This window comes from Spea bombifrons, chromosome 4 (assembly GCF_027358695.1).
Source record: "Spea bombifrons isolate aSpeBom1 chromosome 4, aSpeBom1.2.pri, whole genome shotgun sequence".
In the NCBI taxonomy this organism is placed as follows: domain Eukaryota; kingdom Metazoa; phylum Chordata; class Amphibia; order Anura; family Pelobatidae; genus Spea; species Spea bombifrons.
This window is the reverse complement of record NC_071090.1, coordinates 103,544,265-103,564,273: the sequence shown is the minus strand read 5'-3', so window position 1 is coordinate 103,564,273 and position 20,009 is coordinate 103,544,265. Positions and strand designations below refer to the sequence as shown.

Genomic DNA, 20,009 nt, shown 5'->3' with positions numbered 1-20,009 from the left:
AAAAAGATTTCGGGCGGCCCCTTGGCTTGGGCCCCCCTGCCGCCGGGGCCCAATTTCGGGCGGCCCCTTGGCTTGGGCCCCCCTGCCGCCGGGGCCCGGTCGCAGTCGCGACCCCTGCGACCCCGGTAGTTCCGCCACTGTGGCCTATTGAAAAGTTACCTGTCCCCCATTTTCCAGCAAAAGGGCTGGCATCCTACAGGCCTAGCTCAGAATACATCACTAGTAAGAGTGTAGCAGGAAACCACATTTATACAACAGGCCACCCCACTTATCTCTGTTATTGCCTTAAAGAGACAGGGGTGATATTTGTGTTTCTTTCTCCGTGTTTTTGCCCTAAGCTTGTCATTGCATAATAGGTTAAGATGTCTGTGATGGGAAATGTTGCCAAGATGTCAGGGCTTTAAAAAAAGGAGGCATTATCATGTTATTATAGATCTATAACACCACATACTATTTAAGTGTTTTGTTCAGGGGGGGGGCTAAAAATTGGCTCAGTTGCATTTTACTTATTAGGTAACTAAATGTATTAATATTTTCTTTTACAGTCTCAGATCTTACATCAAAATGTAACACATTGGAACAGACTTCCGCAAGTAAGATATTGAAGGCACTATAGTTTATGGAATGCTATACACTAATCTTTAAAGCACAAAGGACACTCCAGCTATAATACGCATTTTAATACATCGGAGTGTCTCTTTTAAATTAACAATTTTCTCTATTGCAAATGCGTGGAAGGATTACTCAGAACCCTCTCCCCCTCCATATATTTGACCTCTTTCCCTGGGAAATAGGTCAAATATATGGAGGGGGAGAGGGTTCATGGCCCTGCAAGAAGTGCATTTGACACAGGGACAGTTCCTGCTTGCCATTTTGCACACATGCTGTACTCCTCACTGCTGGCCTACACACAAGATGTCCAAGGAAATTTTTTTTATGAAAATGCTTTCCTGACACTGATTGGCTCTTTTTAAATGAAAAATGCTACATAATATAATTAGTGTTACCTCTCCTTTAAAACACAAATGTTGCTAACATATGTATAGCACAAACAATATGTATGTATATATATATATATATATATATATATATATATATATATATATATATATATATATATATATTTTTTTTTCTTAAATGTCTTTGTATGTGAGTGTAAGTGTGCATTATACCTATGGGCTTTATGCACACACACTGTACATTGCACCTAGAAACATGAAATCTAACAGCAGATAAGAACAGCTGTTGTTCAGTCTGCCTGTTTTGTTCTTGCATTAAATACTCAGACTTTAAGAGTCTTGTTTTTATATTAGGATACGCATTTGGCGCATGCATTTAAAAAAAAAACAACAATAAAAAATCTGCCGTGACCCGGATCCGAACCGGGGTTGCTGCGGCCACAACGCAGAGTACTAACCACTATACGATCACGGCATGCAACACGAGCCAGGTAGGAGTCGAACCTACAATCTTCTGATCCGTAGTCAGACGCGTTATCCATTGCGCCACTGGCCCATATGAGCTCTTCTTGGATAACTTCTGCTTTAGTGAGAAGATTGAGGTCGCTTTCTGAAGGCATAAAAGAGTGAGGCGTCATCTTTTCTAGAAAGCGAGACGTGATGGGCCGGATGGGGTATCCTAATATTAAAACAAAACTGCTTCTTTTAGGTAAAATAATGCATGTAAAAGTACTTACAAAGTATTGTAATATCCATTAATTATCGGTGGGACACTCATTTTCCCTTTAAACAATTTAAACCTTTTTAAAACTGCTTATTTTGTGTTGATGCTCACACCGACCACCTTCTTGTAGAGGCATCCTGTGAGAAGAACTGGATCCAATTTGAAGGCAGCTGTTACTATATCCATTCAAGAAAATCTACTTGGATGAACGCAAGATCTGTGTGCAAAACAAAGGGAAGTGATCTGGTTGTAATAACCAGTGAAGAGGAACAGGTGATAGATTCAAGTCTGGTTAACTGTCACTTACATCAATGCAGTGTCTTTTTGCCCCATATAACAAATAACTCTGACACTAAGCAAGGGTATGATTATGATCTCCTAGAGCCAAACTGAAACGCATAGCATTCTTCTCACACTAGTAACCTCTGCATTGTTGAGTGGAGTTCTATTATATGACATTCCCAGTGCTCTGCTTTCTCAACCATTCAGAGACCACAAGCACGAAGGGAGAGCAGGACAAACATGTTTCTTCATATTTAAAAAAACAGCATTAGGTTGTTGATGGAATTTCCCAGGGCGCTTTTGAATCCAAATCTGGCCATAGCCTATAGTACTAATCTATTCAATCCCAACTATTCTTTAAACTTTGTGAGTAACGAGAATTATTTCACTAGAAAAGACCACTCACAATGGTGCATCTTAGCCGGTATATTACCGTATTTGCTCGATTATAAGACGAGGTTTTTTTCAGAACAAATGCTCTGAAAAATACCCCTCGTCTTCTAATCGGGGTCGTCTTCTAATCAGACCTCAAATAGAGGTCTGATTAGGAGACTAAGATCCAGATCCCCCGCACCGCTGCAGGGGACCTGGATCCTCCTGTCTCACCCCCCCCCCCATCATACACACACTTACCGGTGCTTCCTGCTGTATTGCCGGGGCAGCGGGTTGACGTCTACGCGATCCGCGTAGACAACGTCCGCTGCAGCCGGAAGGAGGTGTGGCTAGCAGCGGGGGTTGTCTGCGTCCGTCGCGTAGACCTTCCCCGACTGTCAGAGATCAGAGTTCGCCGCACCGGTGCAGGGAACTCTGATCTCTGACAGTCGGGGAAAGTATACGCGACGGACGCATACAAACCCCCGCTGCCAACTCCACCTCCTTCCGACTGCAGTGGAAGGCGACGTCAACCCGCTGACCCGGCTGGAAGCACCGGCAAGAGAGGGCTGAGAAGGGAGAGAGGGGTGAGAGAGGGGGAAGGGGGGTGAGAGAGGGGGGGGGAGAGAGAGAGAGTGTGTGTGTGTGTGTGTGTGTTAGTTAAATGGGGGTATAGGGTGTGTGTGTGTGTTAAATGGGGGCATAGGACATTTCTGGAGTGGCGTTAAGGGGGCATTTAATAGAGCACTCTGCCTCCTGAAATGCCTTATACCTCCCTATATGCCACTCTGCCCCATAATATGCCTTTTACCCCCCTAAATGGCAGAGTGGCATATAGGGGTATAAGGCATTTCTGGAGGCAGAGTGCTCTATACAATGCCTTTTAACTCCCTTAATGCCACTCTGCCTCCTGAAATGCCTTATACCTCCCTATATGCCACTCTGCCCCATAATATGCATTTTAACCCCCTAAATGCCAGAATGGGCATTTCTGGAGGCAGAGTGGCACATAGGGGGTCAAAAGGCATACCATGGGGCACAGTGGCATATAGGGGGTTAAAAGGCATATCATGGGCCACAGTGCCATATTGGTGTGGCAAGCCTGGGGGCAGATGTGCGTAACTGAGGGACAGGTTGGAAAATACAAGAAATAAAAACAAAATAAATATTTTTCTCAATCATAGCTTTTATTAAAAAAAATAATTTACATGAATTAACATTTACTGGTAAAACTTTTTTCCTTTGGGGTCATCTTATATTCAGGCTTTTTCTTTTTTTCCTAAGTTAATATTCAGATTTTGGGGGGTCGTCTTATAATCAGGGTCGTCTTATAATCGAGCAAATACGGTACTGAAGACTAGTAGCTCAGAACAACCTATCTGCTGTGTTATCACAGTTTCTATTTATAACTAAATAGAAATTCATCTATGTGATGTATAGGCAAAATTGTGTGGATCAAGTGTGCTCATACCCCTTTGTGTGTACTTGTTCAGGTTTTGCATAATTGCATTGTACATAAAGGTAGGATGTGTCAACAGTAAATACCTAAATCATAACCGATTTCTCTGGTATGCTCTTTTGTTACATTTTCTATATAAGCATTTCCTGATGATAAATACAAATGGCAAAGACCAACGTTTTTGGATTGGGCTGCATGACATGGATGATGAAGGCACGTGGACATGGGTGGATGGAACAGACTATGAAAAGTCATACAAGTAATTCATCATATTTCTGTAACTCTGTTTCATTGCTAATAGTTGTTTACGGCATAATATAATATCTAAATGTAACACAACTATAGAGAGTGAGTAAGGGTGAGTCACAACAAATGTTGTTTCTGAATTAAAAAAAGCACTCTGAATTTGGTCTGAATGAAAGGGAGGAAACTTAATTTGTTGTTCAACAAATGGACCAAAAATAAATGAAAAAATGTGTCTACTCTCCATAGCACTATCTGTTATACTGTAATAGATTATAATCCCCCGCTAGAAACATTCAATAAATCTGGCTGTATCGTAAAATGATTGAGGGTACAGTTTCTTAGCCCCTCTCCAATGCTTTTTGTTTCTGTGTAGAGTCTCTCCAGTGTACCCTAGCTTGCTCTGTTGTTTTAAGACCATGACATTTTAGCTAAGATTTTTACCAAGACTTTTTATGTAGATTTCTACTGAAATACATACCAGTTAGAGTAGTAATCCTGTTCATTGCAATTTGGTCAAAAGATTGACTAAATAGAATAGAATAGCAGATCCAGAGAGTGTAAATCACTCTAGGGCAGCAGCTCACCAGGCATTTGCCCGGTGTACCAGATGACTAGCTAGGGCTGGTCACAAACCAGTACATGAAGTTCCACCAGATTACGACACCATTTCCTAAAAGTCACCTCAGATTATTAACTCATGCCTAGGACCTAATGCGTGACCTCATTCAGGTCGCTACTCAATCTTAATATCACTCTGTTAATATACATATATATTGTTCAACTTGAGGCTCAATCCACTTTTATATTAACTCCACATTTAGCAGCTTATTGATTTGTTTTGTAGGTTCTGGATGAAAGGGCAACCAAATGATTATAAGTTGAACGAAGACTGTGCTCATTTATGGAGAAATGGAGAGTGGAATGACTCGCACTGTACTGACGATTGTTACGCAATTTGTGAAAAGAAACGTGGCTGATAATTTGGTTTACCATCAACCAGCTCATTTTATACATATCACATTTACTAAAAGTCTTCATAGAAAACAAATATACGTCTAAAGGTTGCAATATTTTGAGGTGTATCAATTCCTATATTATAAGTATATAAGTGATTGGTTTCATGAATAAACTGCAGATGAGAAATGTGTTTGATAGAACTAGGCTGTCACTAAACTATTTTTAGTTTCAGAACACCTTATGTCTTCTAATATTGGCAATGATGCTTACCAAATACAAAAATGTTCAATTTTAGAAGTCTAAGATCTATTTGTAATTATACATACAATACTATCTAATAAATCTATTAATAATGGATTATCATTCCTACTACCAAATAGATTTGCTCACGGTGAGCAAAATCGCTTCGGATGAAATCTTCATTTTGCTTTTGCCGCGTTTGTTTTTCGGGCAACAAATTTATTTTACCGGCTGTTCATTTGGATGCAATTTGGGGGGGCTTTCTTGGTTTGACACAATATTTGTGAGGGGGGGTCCCACAGGGGGAGGTCCATAACGCCTTCTGGACTCACCTTTCATTATAAAACTTTAAAAAATGTTTAAAAAAAGAGTTAGGATGGTGGAAGCCGTACAGCAGCAGTAATCTGGCACTAGGTCTGGGCAGGCAGACCCTGGCAGATGATGGGCACATTCAGCTCTATGAAGCAGGTCTGAATTTCCCCAATATTATAGAAATGTACACAAAACAGGTTCCATCAGAGTAAGGACGGTCAAAGAAATGCAGCAGCAGTAGTAGTATAGCACTGGATCTGGGAAGACAGACAGTGACAGATGATGGGCACATTCAGCTCCATGGAGCAGGACTGAATTTCCGCAATATTAAAAAAAATGTAAACATAACAGGTTCCCGCGGAGCAAGGATGGTCAAAGAAATGCGAGCAGTAGTGGTAGAGTGTTGGGCTTGGGCAGCCTCAATCTGGGTGAACGTCTGCGCAATGCGCATAGACAAGCTCTGCTGCTACCTGGCACTTCCACCCCGGGGCTTCTATGCCTGAGCACCGCAAGGTCATGTCAAGCCGGTGCTCCATCCCAGAAGTCCAGGCAAAAGTGCTGGGCAGCAGTGGAGGTTGTCTGCGTGCATCGTGCAGACGTTCGCCAGCTGACAGAGAGCAGGATCCAGGTCCCCTGCAGCGTTGTGGGGGGGGGCTTAGTTTTATGGTCAGACCTCTATTTGAGGTCGGATTACAAGACAACCTTGAATATAAGACAAGGGGTAGCGAAGAAGAAGCCACAGCTACATTTCCAAGCAAGCTTGTTTCCAAGTGAGGCCTAGGTATTTATAGGGCTGCCTGACAAGTGGTCAGATAAGGTGATTGCATACAGGTGGCAGATGTTTCACACCTTGGCTAACAAATGCAATTAAGCTAGACCAGAGGGCACCAAATTTAACCCTTTGAGAGCAGCAGGGTATGGAGATATGCAGGATAAAGACATACCGGGTGGAAACAGGGGTAACAGCAGGAGATGAGGGGTTCAAATGGAATATTCATACCGGGTGGAAATATATATACCGTATTGGCCCGATTATAGGCCGCACTAGTTTTGGTGTCATTTAAAAGAAAAAAATATGTTTAAAAGGCATATACACATTAGTGGAATAGTAAAACAGTATTTTATCTAATGAACAGGAATACATGTATTGTAACATCTATTATGCAGCATGCTATATACGAATAAAAACTTGAAAAACCAATAGCCATTTTAAGGGCCCCCTTATTTCATAATGCACCTTACTTATAGATATGCCACTCTGCCACCCAGATATGCCACTCTGCTCCCCATATAAGCCTTACACCCCACAGATATGCATTATTATTTATTGTTTTATATAGCGCCATCTAATTCCGTAGCGCTGTACAATGGGTAGACAGGACATAACAAGTAGCATGTAACATAACAATTTAACTTACAGAGACAACAGGTGAGGAGGGCCCTGCTCAAACGAGTTTACAATCTACAGGGATTTAAGGGGTATTACACAATAGGTAGAAGTACCATTGGTAGGGATGGACCAGCCACAGTAGTGGCACTTATACCGCCCGATATGCCACTCTGCCCCCCTGATATTCTACTCTGCCCCCCCAGATATGCCACTCTACCCCCACCCTACCATTCTTTTAGGTCTGAACAGTTTCTTCTGATCCTAATAAGTTGGCTCTTGGGTATATTTGTGAGCCATGGACTGTGGTGGCAGCTATCTGAAAAAAATATAACGGTTGACATCAACTTAGAAACATAAAGAAGGGTTATGATAAACACACAGTATCATTTCATTTTTCCACACACCACAAAAACAACCCCCAAATATTGGAATTTACAGGGATAGATTTGGCAGAACACGCCTGAAGAGGTGAAGATTTTATGAAAAAACTAGGACAGTTGGAGATGAAGTGGATTTTTAATTTAAAAACTCTTCTGCCTGATGGTTTAAACAATGATTTTGAACTACATCATTTTTTAACTTCCAGATATTGTTCTTTGCTGTTTTTTTGTGGTGTTAAGTCTTTAAACTATAAAGACCCTCCCTTGCACATTATATTTTTAATATTTCCTTTTCTAAATTTATTTATGTATTTATAAACATATGTCAGCATTTTTATATCCACACATTTCTGGATATGATATACATATCAAATTCTTAATATGGATATTCGTTTTACCTATTTATGTTTTTACATGAGCTAAGAACAACAAGTTAAAGAGAGGGACTTTCGCTTTAACTCATCATATGCTAATTGGAAACAGCACTACATCACTCCAAGGAGGACTTTTTAAAGACCTGCAGTAGAAGATGCAACCTACCTGATACGCATTTGAGGAAGCTGTTACAGGGAACCATGCAGGGCCGGCCCGACAATGGAGCTGAGTGGGGCAACTGCTCCAGGCGACACTTTTGAAGCCCTTTTTTTTTTAAAGCTGAAGAGAGAGAGAGAGAGGGGCGCCAAGTGGTTTTCACTTACCAAGTTGTCAGTACCTGCTCGGCGCCCCTCTCTCTCTCCTCTGTGAGCCCTCTAGCTCAGTCTCGGTGCCAGCTTGTAATGCTGAGCGCTGTTAGATGATGTCATTTTTGGCGCAGCATTGCAAGCCGGCACCGAGACCGGGCAGGGAGACTCGCCGCAGGACTGCTGAAAGGTAAGTTAGATAATTAGTTAGACATTTATGTACTTACTAGACTATATAGCGTTTATGTTCTAGTTTTATATATATATATATATATATATATATATATATAGATCCATTTGCGTTTCTTCCAGCACTTCAAAGATTTGTTTTGTGTATTTTTTACATTTTCTACATAAGCATTTCCTGAAGAGTATCTATTTACCAGCTGGACACCAGGGGGCCTGATTGCCCATGAAGTTAATATGCCCCTGGGTTACCTGTACAAGAACTGGTATTGTCTAGGTCAAAAGGGGCAGCATACAGCCCGGCTAGCTCAGTCGGTAGAGCATGAGACTCTTAATCTCAGGGTCGTGGGTTCGAGCCCCACGTTGGGCGGACTGTTTTGTGAGTTACACTTCATTTTATCTAGAAAAGAAGCCTCACTCTTTTATGCCTTCAAGACGCTCCATCAGTCTTCTCACTAATGCAGAAGTTATTCACATGCTTGTGTGTGGGCCAGTGGCGCAATGGATAACGCGTCTGACTACGGATCAGAAGATTGTAGGATCGACTCCTACCTGGCTCATCTGTATGCCGTGATTGTATAGTGGTTAGTACTCTGCATTGTGGCCGCAGTAACCCCGGTTCGAATCCACGGCACTCTAGACTGTTTTGTAAACAAATATATGGATCAAGTGTGCTCATACCCCTTTTGTGTTTGCTTGTTTAGGTTTTGCATAATTGCATAGTACATAATGGTAGAATGTGTCAACAATAAATAGCTGATTTCTCTCGTATGCTCCTTTTTACATTTTCTACATAAGCATTTCCTGAAGAGTATCTATTTACCAGCTGGACACTAGGGGGCCTGATTGCCCATGAAGTTAATATGCCCCTGGGTTACCTGTACAAGAACTGGTATTGTCTAGGTCAAAAGGGGCAGCATACAGCCCGGCTAGCTCAGTCGGTAGAGCATGAGACTCTTAATCTCAGGGTCGTGGGTTCGAGCCCCACGTTGGGCGGACTGTTTTGTGAGTTACACTTCATTTTATCTCATAGTTTCCCTTCATTTTCGAATATGAAATATCTAGAAATAAACATTTTAACAATATTTGAGTAAGCGCTAATCATGTGCAAGTAGTTTTAGCCCTGAAACCTCACATGCTGCGCCTTCCACCATATCTATAATATCATAAAAATCACCTCCAACACCCATCTCAGTCTGTTTTTGCTGCTGTACAAGAACATTAGTGAGTTTAGTAAATTATTCTGAAGGTTCAGCCTATTGAACACAAAACCTCTCCATTGTTTATACATCTTCTGCCCATCATCTCTTTCTAGAAAAGAAGCCTCACTCTTTTATGCCTTCAAGACGCTCCATCAGTCTTCTCACTAATGCAGAAGTTACTCGCATGCTCATGTGTGGGCCAGTGGCGCAATGGATAACGCGTCTGACTACGGATCAGAAGATTGTAGGTTCGACTCCTACCTGGCTCGTCTGTATGCCGTGATCGTATAGTGGTTAGTACTCTGCGTTGTGGCCGCAGCAACCCCGGTTCGAATCCGGGTCACGGCACTCTAGACTATTTTGTAAACAAATATATGGATCAAGTGTGCTCATACCCCATTTGTGTTTGCTTGTTTAGGTTTTGCATAATTGCATAGTACATAATGGTAGAATGTGTCAACAATAAATAACTGATTTCTCTCGTATGCTCCTTTTTACATTTTCTACATAAGCATTTCCTGAAGAGTATCTATTTACCAGCTGGACACCAGGGGGCCTGATTGCCCATGAAGTTAATATGCCCCTGGGTTACCTGTACAAGAACTGGTATTGTCTAGGTCAAAAGGGTCAGCATACAGCCCGGCTAGCTCAGTCGGTAGAGCATGAGACTCTTAATCTCAGGGTCGTGGGTTCGAGCCCCACGTTGGGCGGACTGTTTTGTGAGTTACACTTCATTTTATCTCATAGTTTCCCTTCATTTTCGAATATGAAATATCTAGAAATAAACATTTTAACAATATTTGAGTAAGCGCTAATCATGTGCAAGTAGTTTTAGCCCTGAAACCTCACATGCTGCGCCTTCCACCATATCTATAATATCATAAAAATCACCTCCAACACCCATCTCAGTCTGTTTTTGCTGCTGTACAAGAACATTAGTGAGTTTAGTAAATTATTCTGAAGGTTCAGCCTATTGAACACAAAACCTCTCCATTGTTTATACATCTTCTGCCCATCATCTCTTTCTAGAAAAGAAGCCTCACTCTTTTATGCCTTCAAGACGCTCCATCAGTCTTCTCACTAATGCAGAAGTTACTCACATGCTCATGTGTGGGCCAGTGGCGCAATGGATAACGCGTCTGACTACGGATCAGAAGATTGTAGGTTCGACTCCTACCTGGCTCGTCTGTATGCCGTGATCGTATAGTGGTTAGTACTCTGCGTTGTGGCCGCAGCAACCCCGGTTCGAATCCGGGTCACGGCACTCTAGACTATTTTGTAAACAAATATATGGATCAAGTGTGCTCATACCCCTTTTGTGTTTGCTTGTTTAGGTTTTGCATAATTGCATAGTACATAATGGTAGAATGTGTCAACAATAAATAACTGATTTCTCTCATATGCTCCTTTTTACATTTTCTACATAAGCATTTCCTGAAGAGTATCTATTTACCAGCTGGACACCAGGGGGCCTGATTGCCCATGAAGTTAATATGCCCCTGGGTTACCTGTACAAGAACTGGTATTGTCTAGGTCAAAAGGGGCAGCATACAGCCCGGCTAGCTCAGTCGGTAGAGCATGAGACTCTTAATCTCAGGGTCGTGGGTTCGAGCCCCACGTTGGGCGGACTGTTTTGTGAGTTACACTTCATTTTATCTAGAAAAGAAGCCTCACTCTTTTATGCCTTCAAGACGCTCCATCAGTCTTCTCACTAATGCAGAAGTTATTCACATGCTTGTGTGTGGGCCAGTGGCGCAATGGATAACGCGTCTGACTACGGATCTGAAGATTGTAGGATCGACTCCTACCTGGCTCGTCTGTATGCCGTGATTGTATAGTGGTTAGTACTCTGCATTGTGGCCGCAGTAACCCCGGTTCGAATCCGCGTCACGGCACTCTAGACTGTTTTGTAAACAAATATATGGATCAAGTGTGCTCATACCCCTTTTGTGTTTGCTTGTTTAGGTTTTGCATAATTGCATAGTACATAATGGTAGAATGTGTCAACAATAAATAGCTGATTTCTCTCGTATGCTCCTTTTTACATTTTCTACATAAGCATTTCCTGAAGAGTATCTATTTACCAGCTGGACACTAGGGGGCCTGATTGCCCATGAAGTTAATATGCCCCTGGGTTACCTGTACAAGAACTGGTATTGTCTAGGTCAAAAGGGGCAGCATACAGCCCGGCTAGCTCAGTCGGTAGAGCATGAGACTCTTAATCTCAGGGTCGTGGGTTCGAGCCCCACGTTGGGCGGACTGTTTTGTGAGTTACACTTCATTTTATCTCATAGTTTCCCTTCATTTTCGAATATGAAATATCTAGAAATAAACATTTTAACAATATTTGAGTAAGCGCTAATCATGTGCAAGTAGTTTTAGCCCTGAAACCTCACATGCTGCGCCTTCCACCATATCTATAATATCATAAAAATCACCTCCAACACCCATCTCAGTCTGTTTTCGCTGTTGTACAAGAACATTAGTGAGTTCATTAAAATAGTCTCAAGGTTCAGTCTATTGAACACAAAACTACCTGTATATTGTGTTAGCGTTTTGTCTAGCAAATGCATAGGTGAAACATCATTAAACAGTAACCTTTATGTACCTCTTTATGCCCCATATCTCTATACTTGCTCATCAAAGGCAAATATACTATTCGGATCAGGAGATTATAGGTTTGACTCCTACTTGGTCTGGTGGCAAGAAAAACATTTGTTTCACGAAATCCCTCCAGAGAATATTTACAATGTTTTGGCCGCTTTATTGATGAGTTGCTTTTTGTCTGGTCAGATGGCTTGGGCCTGGCAGTATCCTTTGTGTCATATGCTAATGCTAACTCTATGAATCTAAAATTTACGTTTGAACACCACAAAGATACCATTTATTTTCTGGATTTACAATTGGGGGTGGAGCCTAACACTCCTGGTATCTCGACCTCTGTTTTTCCTAAGAAGGTTGCTGGAAACACTGTGGTGCATGCCAGTAGTTGTCACACATGACTTGTGCTATGCAGTGTCCCTACTAGACAGTTTATAAGACTGAAAAGCAGGCCACTGCACGGCCGGACTGGGAATGAAAAGCAGCCGTGGAAACATTTGGAGACCAGCCCCTTATAGTTTATCTTGCGGTCGAGCTCTTGTACCCACACGCAACCCTTATACATACACGAGTTGCAAAAAGTTTTATTTTATTCAGTGAAACAAAACAGTGATCACATTATTTGTCACCATATTCTTGTAAGAAACTTTTGACTATTAATACCACCACAACTGTTCTAGCACTGCACCATCCAATGAATACAACTTACAACTGCGGGGGATCTGTATCCTAACCCTGCTGCTTGCCCGGCGTCCGGAACTGCATGTCCCGGGCGTCGGGCGATACGAATTGCGCATTCTTGCACTAGACCCCGAATATAGGCCGCACCCCCACTTTAACCCCTTGACTGCTAACGACGGCATGGTGCCGTCGCTAGCAGTCCCAGTCAGGTGCTAACGACGGCACCATGCCGTCGCTAGCACTCTCTTACCTTGATGAAGGTCTGTGGACCCCCATCACCACCTACCCCAGCGATCTGCCCCTCATATTGAAGGTCATCACTGGGACCACCCGACCCGGCCGGTGACGTCGCGCGTAATGACGCGATGACGTCACCGCGCAACTTTATTGAAAACTGACAATTGTCAGTTAAAGAGGTATGGGGGCATGCTGCTTAGATGCCTGTATCTCAGGCATCTAAGCAGCTACAGACCCCCAACATATACCGTTGGAAAGGTAATCGCCTCACCTTTCCAACGGTATAATGCTTGTGAAAAAGGAATAAAAAATATTAAGTAAAAAAAATATATATACAAAAAAGTAAAAAAAATGATTTGGGGGTCTCTAAAGGCAGATAAATAAAGATCAAAATTGCCTAGAGACCCCCAAATTAAATTATCTAAACATAAACTAGTTTAACTTTAAAAAAATAAAAAAAGTTTAAGTATTCTAGCTAAATGATCACTGTGGTAGCCAATGTTACCACGGTGATCATATAGCTATGAAAAGTCACATTCCCTTTTTAAAAATGGCCGATACTAAATTTTAACCCCATGATCCCTTTGATCATGGGGTTAAATTTAGCCAATGGTAGAGGAAGGCAATTTTTGAAATCCTGATGAACTGCAAATATTATTAAAATCAGCCATTTAGCCTGTGCGGTACGTGAGTAACCCTCTCATCGCCTGAGCGCCTTGCATTTTTACTGCAAAACTTATTTTTGCTTTAAAAGTGATTTTTTTTTCTCCCTTTACCATCATTTCTTTGGGATTGTAAGGGGAAAGAATGGTGTGTGCGTCTGTGAGTGAATGTATGGAAAGTATGGTGTGTGCTTCTGCGAGTGAATGGAGATATGAAAGGCGTGTGAATGATCAGTAATTAGGGTTGAAGCCTTGACGTGGCATTACTGCTCACGTAAGAAGTTAAATTATGGCACAAAAAGTACATATTTGCAAAAACTACACCCCTTGGTGCAGCAAATGAGGGGCTGCATGTGTTTCTAGTACAAACCTGGAGTGCGCAAGACACAAATGAACATGTCCCTATGGTTAGAAAAAACATATATTCTAGCCAAAGCGACATATTCCATCATTATTTGTGCACTCAACTTTTGTCCTAGAAATACATGTAACCCCTCATTTCAAGCTCCAAGGGGTGTAGTTTCTTGAAATGTGTACTTTATGTACCCTAATTTAACTTCCCAGGTGTCTAGACCACTTTAACTTCAGATATTGCAGATTGGAGAATCTTGTTAAAAAATTTTCTTAAAACATTTGGGGGTGATGGCTGCATTTAGACAGCTCTAGACAGCTGGAAAGTTAAATTGTGGTATATAAAGTATATATTTTCAGAAACTACACCCCTTGGCGCATCAAATGAGGGGCTGCATGTATTCGTAGCACAAGACTGGAGTGCGCAAGACATAAATGAACTTGTCGCTTTTAATTTAAATTTTTTTTTATTTTTAGAAGTGTGAAATTCACTTATTTGTTGTGCACGTCAGATTTGTGATACAAATACAACTAAGACCTTATTTGCTGCAGCTGGGGGTGTAGTTTCTAAAAATATATAGTTTTGTTGGCATATTTTAACATCCGGGGCAGCTAGAGCTGTTTAATTGACGGCAGCCATACATTAAATTTAAAGATGTCTTTTGTGATAGTCTAATAAATTTCACTTTTAGCTATAAAATATTAGAAAAACACAGTCTACTGTTCTCAATTTCTGTTTATTTTAGACCGGTTACCTACTACAAATATTTAGCAACACAGCTTTTGATATTAGAGATTAGAAAAATAACATTACGAATTAGTTTTTATTGAGTCGGAAGTGAAAAATTACACTTTTTTCCCATTTTTGGCTTTATTTTGCAAACCTATTGAGACATACACATATAAAAAAAGGTATATTTGGAATCTGCTGGGTGTGCTGAAAAAAACAATATATGATTTGTATAGTTTATTCCCAAGAAATTTACTTCTAAACGCGTTTAAACGTGAGATGCACCAAAATGCCAAAAACAGCTTAGCACCAGGGTGGGAAATGGCTTAGCAGCCAAGGGGTTAAAGACTTAAAGTGGGGGGGGGAGTGCAGCCTTTATTCGGGCAAATACAGTATATATAATATAAACGTCACCTCAAGGACCCTTCTCAGTCTGTTTTTACTGCTGTACAAGAACATTAGTTTAGTAAAACAGCCTGAAAGTTCTGTCTTTTGACACAATCTATGCTCTCTAAGAAAATGTAAGACGTTCTTATGAAAACCTCAGTAATTTTTACTATTCTGTTTTCATTTTCTATTATCCTGTTTTAATTCAGGTATTTATGTTATAACAACAAGCTTAAGAAACACACTGCACGTGTCCAAACTATTACAAACGTTATGGTGGGTAAGGGTGATGGAAAACCCTTCCACTTAAAATTAAGGGGGTAGTAGAAGCCAGAAGGTTTGTTTTTCCTCAGAAATCTCATGGTTCTGCCATAACCACAAGGGATTCTGGGTAGGCACATGCAAATAAGGTCAACAATAATCACCTTTTCCCTCTATATCCACTTTATACATGGTACCCTTGAAAGTAACTGCCTGCTGTGCATGTCCAAACTACACACTGAGAGGCATTCCTCAGGCAGCACAACGCAGTCGGTTTCTGTAGTGTAGTGGTTATCACGTTCGCCTCACACGCGAAAGGTCCCCGGTTCGAAACCGGGCAGAAACATTTTATTTAGATTAGTAATTTTTTTTTAGATAAGTAATTTTTTTCATATCAGAGCTTTAAAAAACATCCTTGTTTTAATTAAAAAAAGAACTAAATTAGGCCTAAACCTAGACATGAAATTGCTTGTATGCTGGTTAGCACGCTGTGTATCAAGATAAAGACCAATCTCTCACAAAACACTACAGTTTTACTGTCTAGTATTTGCTATAGTGAAATTGACACACAAGAATTACCTCTGTATGTATTGTATGGAGAATAACTGCTGCAGCCAGCATGCAGCAGAGTGGCGCAGCGGAAGCGTGCTGGGCCCATAACCCAGAGGTCGATGGATCGAAACCATCCTCTGCTAGCTTTTACTTTTTTATTTATAATTAATGATTACTTTGTACATCTAATTTAAATTTGTAAATATGTTGTTCACTAACAAGTCTGTACTGTATTTAATGTAGTCTTTTCCGTTATCAAATAAAGTGCACACCAGACCTTGTCGCACAGCGACATCGTGTGGTAATAATAAGAATAACAGCCGATTGTATTGTGAACCAGCAAGCATGGAACTGATATGACGGTTTACGCTTATATTAGAGACAGGGTGCATTCAAAACAGAAACTTTTGTTCCGAAATATTTTGCCAGACAGTTATCAATGTGATCGTTTACGAACAAAAATACTGGAAAGGCTGTTGGAACGCTCTGTACACATAAAACAACTGTACTGCATGTATACATGGAAAGGACATATCCGTTAAGCAAGTGTCTGTAGTGTAGTGGTTATCACGTTCGCCTCACACGCGAAAGGTCCCCGGTTCGAAACCGGGCAGAAACATTTTTTTTTTCTTTAACTCTTAAATGTATTATTTTTAAAACTCTGTATATTAGTACAAGATCTCATTCTTAACACATTTTGTTTCTTTAACTCTTAAATGTATTATTTATAAAACTGTGTATTAGAACAAGATCTCATTCTTAACACATTGGGATTTACTTCATTACTATGCTTTGCAGTTCAACCATTGACAAGGACCCAAAACAGGCATTTCTATTCCCTAAAGAGCAAGTGTTTTTCATTTGTCAGAAAATGTGATTTTGCAGCTGCAGTCTGGCATGACTTGGACTAAAGTAAACTCTAAACCCCCTCCTATATTTAATCTCTTATATCTCACCATATGAAAACAAAAATCTCAATGTATTCTTCCTAACTAACTAACTAAATAAATCTGTCTCTCTCGTTAATACCTGCTGTTCAACAAAAACTAAAGCCATTCTCCCTCGGCTTAGTAGGAAGTGTTAGAATGGAGGGTTCACCAGTGTGGTATGCGGTAGATTTTAGGCTTCTTATTCTTCAGCATAGTCTGGAAGGACTATGTACAGGGCTAAATACTCTACTCTATGCCGCTTTCAGCAGTGGGCTATTTAAGGGTTACTATTTCAAGAGTCAGGGGGTCTGCTTATTTAGAAACGTTATTACGTATGTAGGAATCAAAGATCTACCATAGACCGAAGCATTCATCCGTATATATCTATGAATGTTTAATATTATGCAGTAAACATTAACGTATTGTCGATTTTTTTTGTCTTACACAATTGCAACCCAGACTTGTAACGTACACATTCCCAAACATTTATTCGTGTCAAAAACATTTTAAGAAGACAAACATGGAAAAAGGAAAAGTCATCAGCAAATTCCACTTCCTCCAGCACAGACTAAGAGGAGCCAATGCTGTGCGGATGCAGCAGTTTTATAACATTTATCAGTTGCAGAGTAAAGAGGCTTGTTAACAGATTTCTGGGAAAAATAGAGCGAGTGCTTCCAATATGGCACCATTTACAGGTCATGTGACTCCATATGGTTATGCAATGTAAGCGACCGTATTCTGAAGGCCAGGTTCATCATATTTACCATGCAAGTTTACCATCTAAGATTATCTGAAAAAGTGTCAGGGGTAGGCCATCAAAGAGTAGAGAGGAGACAGGCTTTTTTCTATGGCCCAATAATATAGCAACTGAAAACTTTATGACAATATGAGAGTTTGTGGTGGCAAACATGCAATGAGTTAACCAAAATGTCCTGCTCTTGCATCTTCCCTACTGCCCTCTTCCATCAGATTATACTCACATTGCTTCATGGTGCACAGTCTGGCAACCTTTGGGAATGTGATAACAGAAATTAGTTGATATCAGAAGAGTAAGCTAATTAATATGCTAGTTTGGGACCTTTTCTACTGAGGCCTTTTTTGTGTTTATTCTATGTATTTTGGGCTGACGAATACTATAGCCATTGCTGCCGCCCAAGAGTGATGGGAGTTTGAGCACAGGGCTTTCTTCTATGTGTTTGTATTTCAATTTTGTATTTCACAGCCAGGTTACCGCTGCCGCCCACCCCATGTGGTCTATATGAAGGGCTAATAAGTGTGTAGGGGTTCAGAGAATACCCCTTTCTGTCTCGTTAGAAATTTTACCTTTAGCTCAAAGCAGCAAGGTGAATTGTTCAGTGTAGGACTCGCCTAAGAGGGCCGCCCTGACGTGGTAGGTGAGCTTCCCCTTGAAACGGCCATTGGAGTGAAACCAAAAACCTCCATTTGTCTAAATAAGCATAGGGATTTGGGATAGTGAGCAGGTAACTTTTTTTTGGTGGCTGCAAGTACTTGGAGGCTGCTGGCCTTAATAGGCAGCATTGCCTAGTCACCCTCAGTTGGGCCCTGCTTGAGAAGCTGAAATTCTAAAGCATATATGAAACCATAAATGTATACCATTGGTATGGGGTATCCATTACAGAAGAGTTTATTGAAACCATTTACAGCAACCGCCTTGTTAGCGCAGTAGGTAGCGCGTCAGTCTCATAATCTGAAGGTCGTGAGTTCGATCCTCACACAGGGCATGTAAGTTTTAGATTTTCATATAGAAGCATCAGTATTTTGTAAAATTACACATATACTTTTACAGTGAAAATTTAGTTTTCATTGTGTGTGTATGTGTGACAATTTACAAAGGACCTACCACAAAATCTTGGAATTAGGATTTTCTACTAAAATAGAAAACAAAATCACATTTTACAATCTTTTTACTGAAACTTTTTTCTATACTGTAAGTCCAACAGCTGAACAATGACCAATTTATGTTTTGCAACATATAATTACAGTCATACGGCACATACATATTTTTTATGTACCAGTGGGCTACATGATGATTTAAGGGGTTTAGGGGTAGTGATTTTTTTAAATAATTTTGTCCTGCCTGGAAATGTGGCTGGAGTGACCTCATCCCAAGTGGACTCTTTGTAAGTGGACAGATAAGAGTTACACTGGACTATCCAGACATTGGTCTTCATGCTTTCACCCAACTACTCACCATCATTAATGTCCACCATATCTTTTTCTCCTACAGGTATTATCACATATTGCATCGGACCCACCCCTGAACCTATCATCTCCTGCCGTAACCCCTTGTTTTCACTTGGTATGTATCTCGCCGGTTTCCATACCCTGTTGATTTCAAAGGGTTAACTTTGACGACCTCTTGTCTAGCTTAATTGCAATTTTTAAGGCACAGTGTGTGTGAATTCCTAGGCCTTACTCAGATAAGAGTTACACTCGAGGGAAACAGCAACTCCATCTCCCCCAATCAATAACCATCATCCTAATCAAGCCATCTGAACGACCAATCAACTCATCCCCATCCAAGCAGTCCTCTCCTACTGCTTCACTTCCATCTCAACCACCGGGTGTAAGCTCATGTAAGGTCCCGGGTCCGTGGTCAGACGGCTACCATGACCCAGTGCGCCCAAAGATGTGTTATGGGATTATTGCGCAGTAGCGGAGTTGTCAGGGCCTGATGCAGGGCGACCGCACCCTCCCTCCTGAGCACCCAGGGTTGTGCAGCACCATACCAGCGCCCTGCCATAGAAGCAGATGTTGACCAAAACAAAACAAAGTGATGTCCTGCAGGCACCCTGGAGCAGGCATCATACGTAGCACTAGAATCATGTGCAGGATGCTGCAGGCTGGGAGTAGGGAAGCTAAGCAGAGTACAGGAGAAACAGAAACATAGCAAGCAAGTTGGATAGAGCAAGGAGCAAGGGACAGGAAGACCAAGCAAGAAACATAACTTGACAAGACATACATGATACAGGGCACAACAAAGGACAGGGAACAAGGCAAGGAACACAGGGGATGGAGTGAGGAGCCAGCATCCTCAGACGCTTCTCCTTTAAGCAAGGATAAGACATCTTAACTGGGACATGGGGAGAGGAAAGAAGGACCGAAATCCTCAGATGATTCAGGGAAAGGAGGGCAAAGGTACATAAGAGACAAACATGGATACAGGAACTAGCCTAGGACTATGTGATAACAGTTGGAGATTCCGTCA

General features: G+C 41.2%; 1 protein-coding gene and 15 non-coding genes across 16 annotated transcripts; 15 read left to right on the top strand and 1 right to left on the bottom strand.

The window, feature by feature from the left end:
- Window positions 1-1,434: 1,434 nt before the first annotated feature.
- Window positions 1,435-5,068, top strand: LOC128491540 (hepatic lectin-like). The gene is made up of 4 exons (XM_053463859.1): window positions 1,435-1,450; window positions 1,814-1,956; window positions 3,937-4,055; window positions 4,887-5,068. The coding sequence occupies exons 1-4, from the start codon at window positions 1,435-1,437 to the stop codon at window positions 5,017-5,019; spliced, it is 411 nt and encodes a 136-aa protein (XP_053319834.1). The 3' UTR covers window positions 5,020-5,068.
- On the bottom strand, window positions 1,443-1,515 carry TRNAR-ACG (transfer RNA arginine (anticodon ACG)). The gene has a single exon. It is a non-coding gene; the product is annotated as a tRNA-Arg (tRNA).
- A 3,416-nt stretch (window positions 5,069-8,484) lies between the features above and the next one.
- On the top strand, window positions 8,485-8,557 carry TRNAK-CUU (transfer RNA lysine (anticodon CUU)). Its single transcript has one exon. It is a non-coding gene; the product is annotated as a tRNA-Lys (tRNA).
- Window positions 8,558-8,674: 117 nt separating this feature from the next.
- On the top strand, window positions 8,675-8,747 carry TRNAR-ACG (transfer RNA arginine (anticodon ACG)). The gene has a single exon. It is a non-coding gene; the product is annotated as a tRNA-Arg (tRNA).
- A 363-nt stretch (window positions 8,748-9,110) lies between these two features.
- On the top strand, window positions 9,111-9,183 carry TRNAK-CUU (transfer RNA lysine (anticodon CUU)). Its single transcript has one exon. It is a non-coding gene; the product is annotated as a tRNA-Lys (tRNA).
- Window positions 9,184-9,585: 402 nt separating this feature from the next.
- TRNAR-ACG (transfer RNA arginine (anticodon ACG)) lies at window positions 9,586-9,658 on the top strand. The gene has a single exon. It is a non-coding gene; the product is annotated as a tRNA-Arg (tRNA).
- Window positions 9,659-9,665: 7 nt separating this feature from the next.
- TRNAH-GUG (transfer RNA histidin (anticodon GUG)) lies at window positions 9,666-9,737 on the top strand. Its single transcript has one exon. It is a non-coding gene; the product is annotated as a tRNA-His (tRNA).
- A 289-nt stretch (window positions 9,738-10,026) lies between these two features.
- On the top strand, window positions 10,027-10,099 carry TRNAK-CUU (transfer RNA lysine (anticodon CUU)). The gene has a single exon. It is a non-coding gene; the product is annotated as a tRNA-Lys (tRNA).
- Window positions 10,100-10,501: 402 nt separating this feature from the next.
- TRNAR-ACG (transfer RNA arginine (anticodon ACG)) lies at window positions 10,502-10,574 on the top strand. The gene has a single exon. It is a non-coding gene; the product is annotated as a tRNA-Arg (tRNA).
- Window positions 10,575-10,581: 7 nt separating this feature from the next.
- On the top strand, window positions 10,582-10,653 carry TRNAH-GUG (transfer RNA histidin (anticodon GUG)). The gene has a single exon. It is a non-coding gene; the product is annotated as a tRNA-His (tRNA).
- Window positions 10,654-10,942: 289 nt separating this feature from the next.
- On the top strand, window positions 10,943-11,015 carry TRNAK-CUU (transfer RNA lysine (anticodon CUU)). Its single transcript has one exon. It is a non-coding gene; the product is annotated as a tRNA-Lys (tRNA).
- A 117-nt stretch (window positions 11,016-11,132) lies between these two features.
- TRNAR-ACG (transfer RNA arginine (anticodon ACG)) lies at window positions 11,133-11,205 on the top strand. Its single transcript has one exon. It is a non-coding gene; the product is annotated as a tRNA-Arg (tRNA).
- Window positions 11,206-11,573: 368 nt separating this feature from the next.
- TRNAK-CUU (transfer RNA lysine (anticodon CUU)) lies at window positions 11,574-11,646 on the top strand. Its single transcript has one exon. It is a non-coding gene; the product is annotated as a tRNA-Lys (tRNA).
- Window positions 11,647-15,572: 3,926 nt separating this feature from the next.
- On the top strand, window positions 15,573-15,645 carry TRNAV-CAC (transfer RNA valine (anticodon CAC)). The gene has a single exon. It is a non-coding gene; the product is annotated as a tRNA-Val (tRNA).
- A 752-nt stretch (window positions 15,646-16,397) lies between these two features.
- Window positions 16,398-16,470, top strand: TRNAV-CAC (transfer RNA valine (anticodon CAC)). Its single transcript has one exon. It is a non-coding gene; the product is annotated as a tRNA-Val (tRNA).
- A 1,979-nt stretch (window positions 16,471-18,449) lies between these two features.
- On the top strand, window positions 18,450-18,522 carry TRNAM-CAU (transfer RNA methionine (anticodon CAU)). The gene has a single exon. It is a non-coding gene; the product is annotated as a tRNA-Met (tRNA).
- The last annotated feature ends 1,487 nt before the right edge of the window (window positions 18,523-20,009 follow it).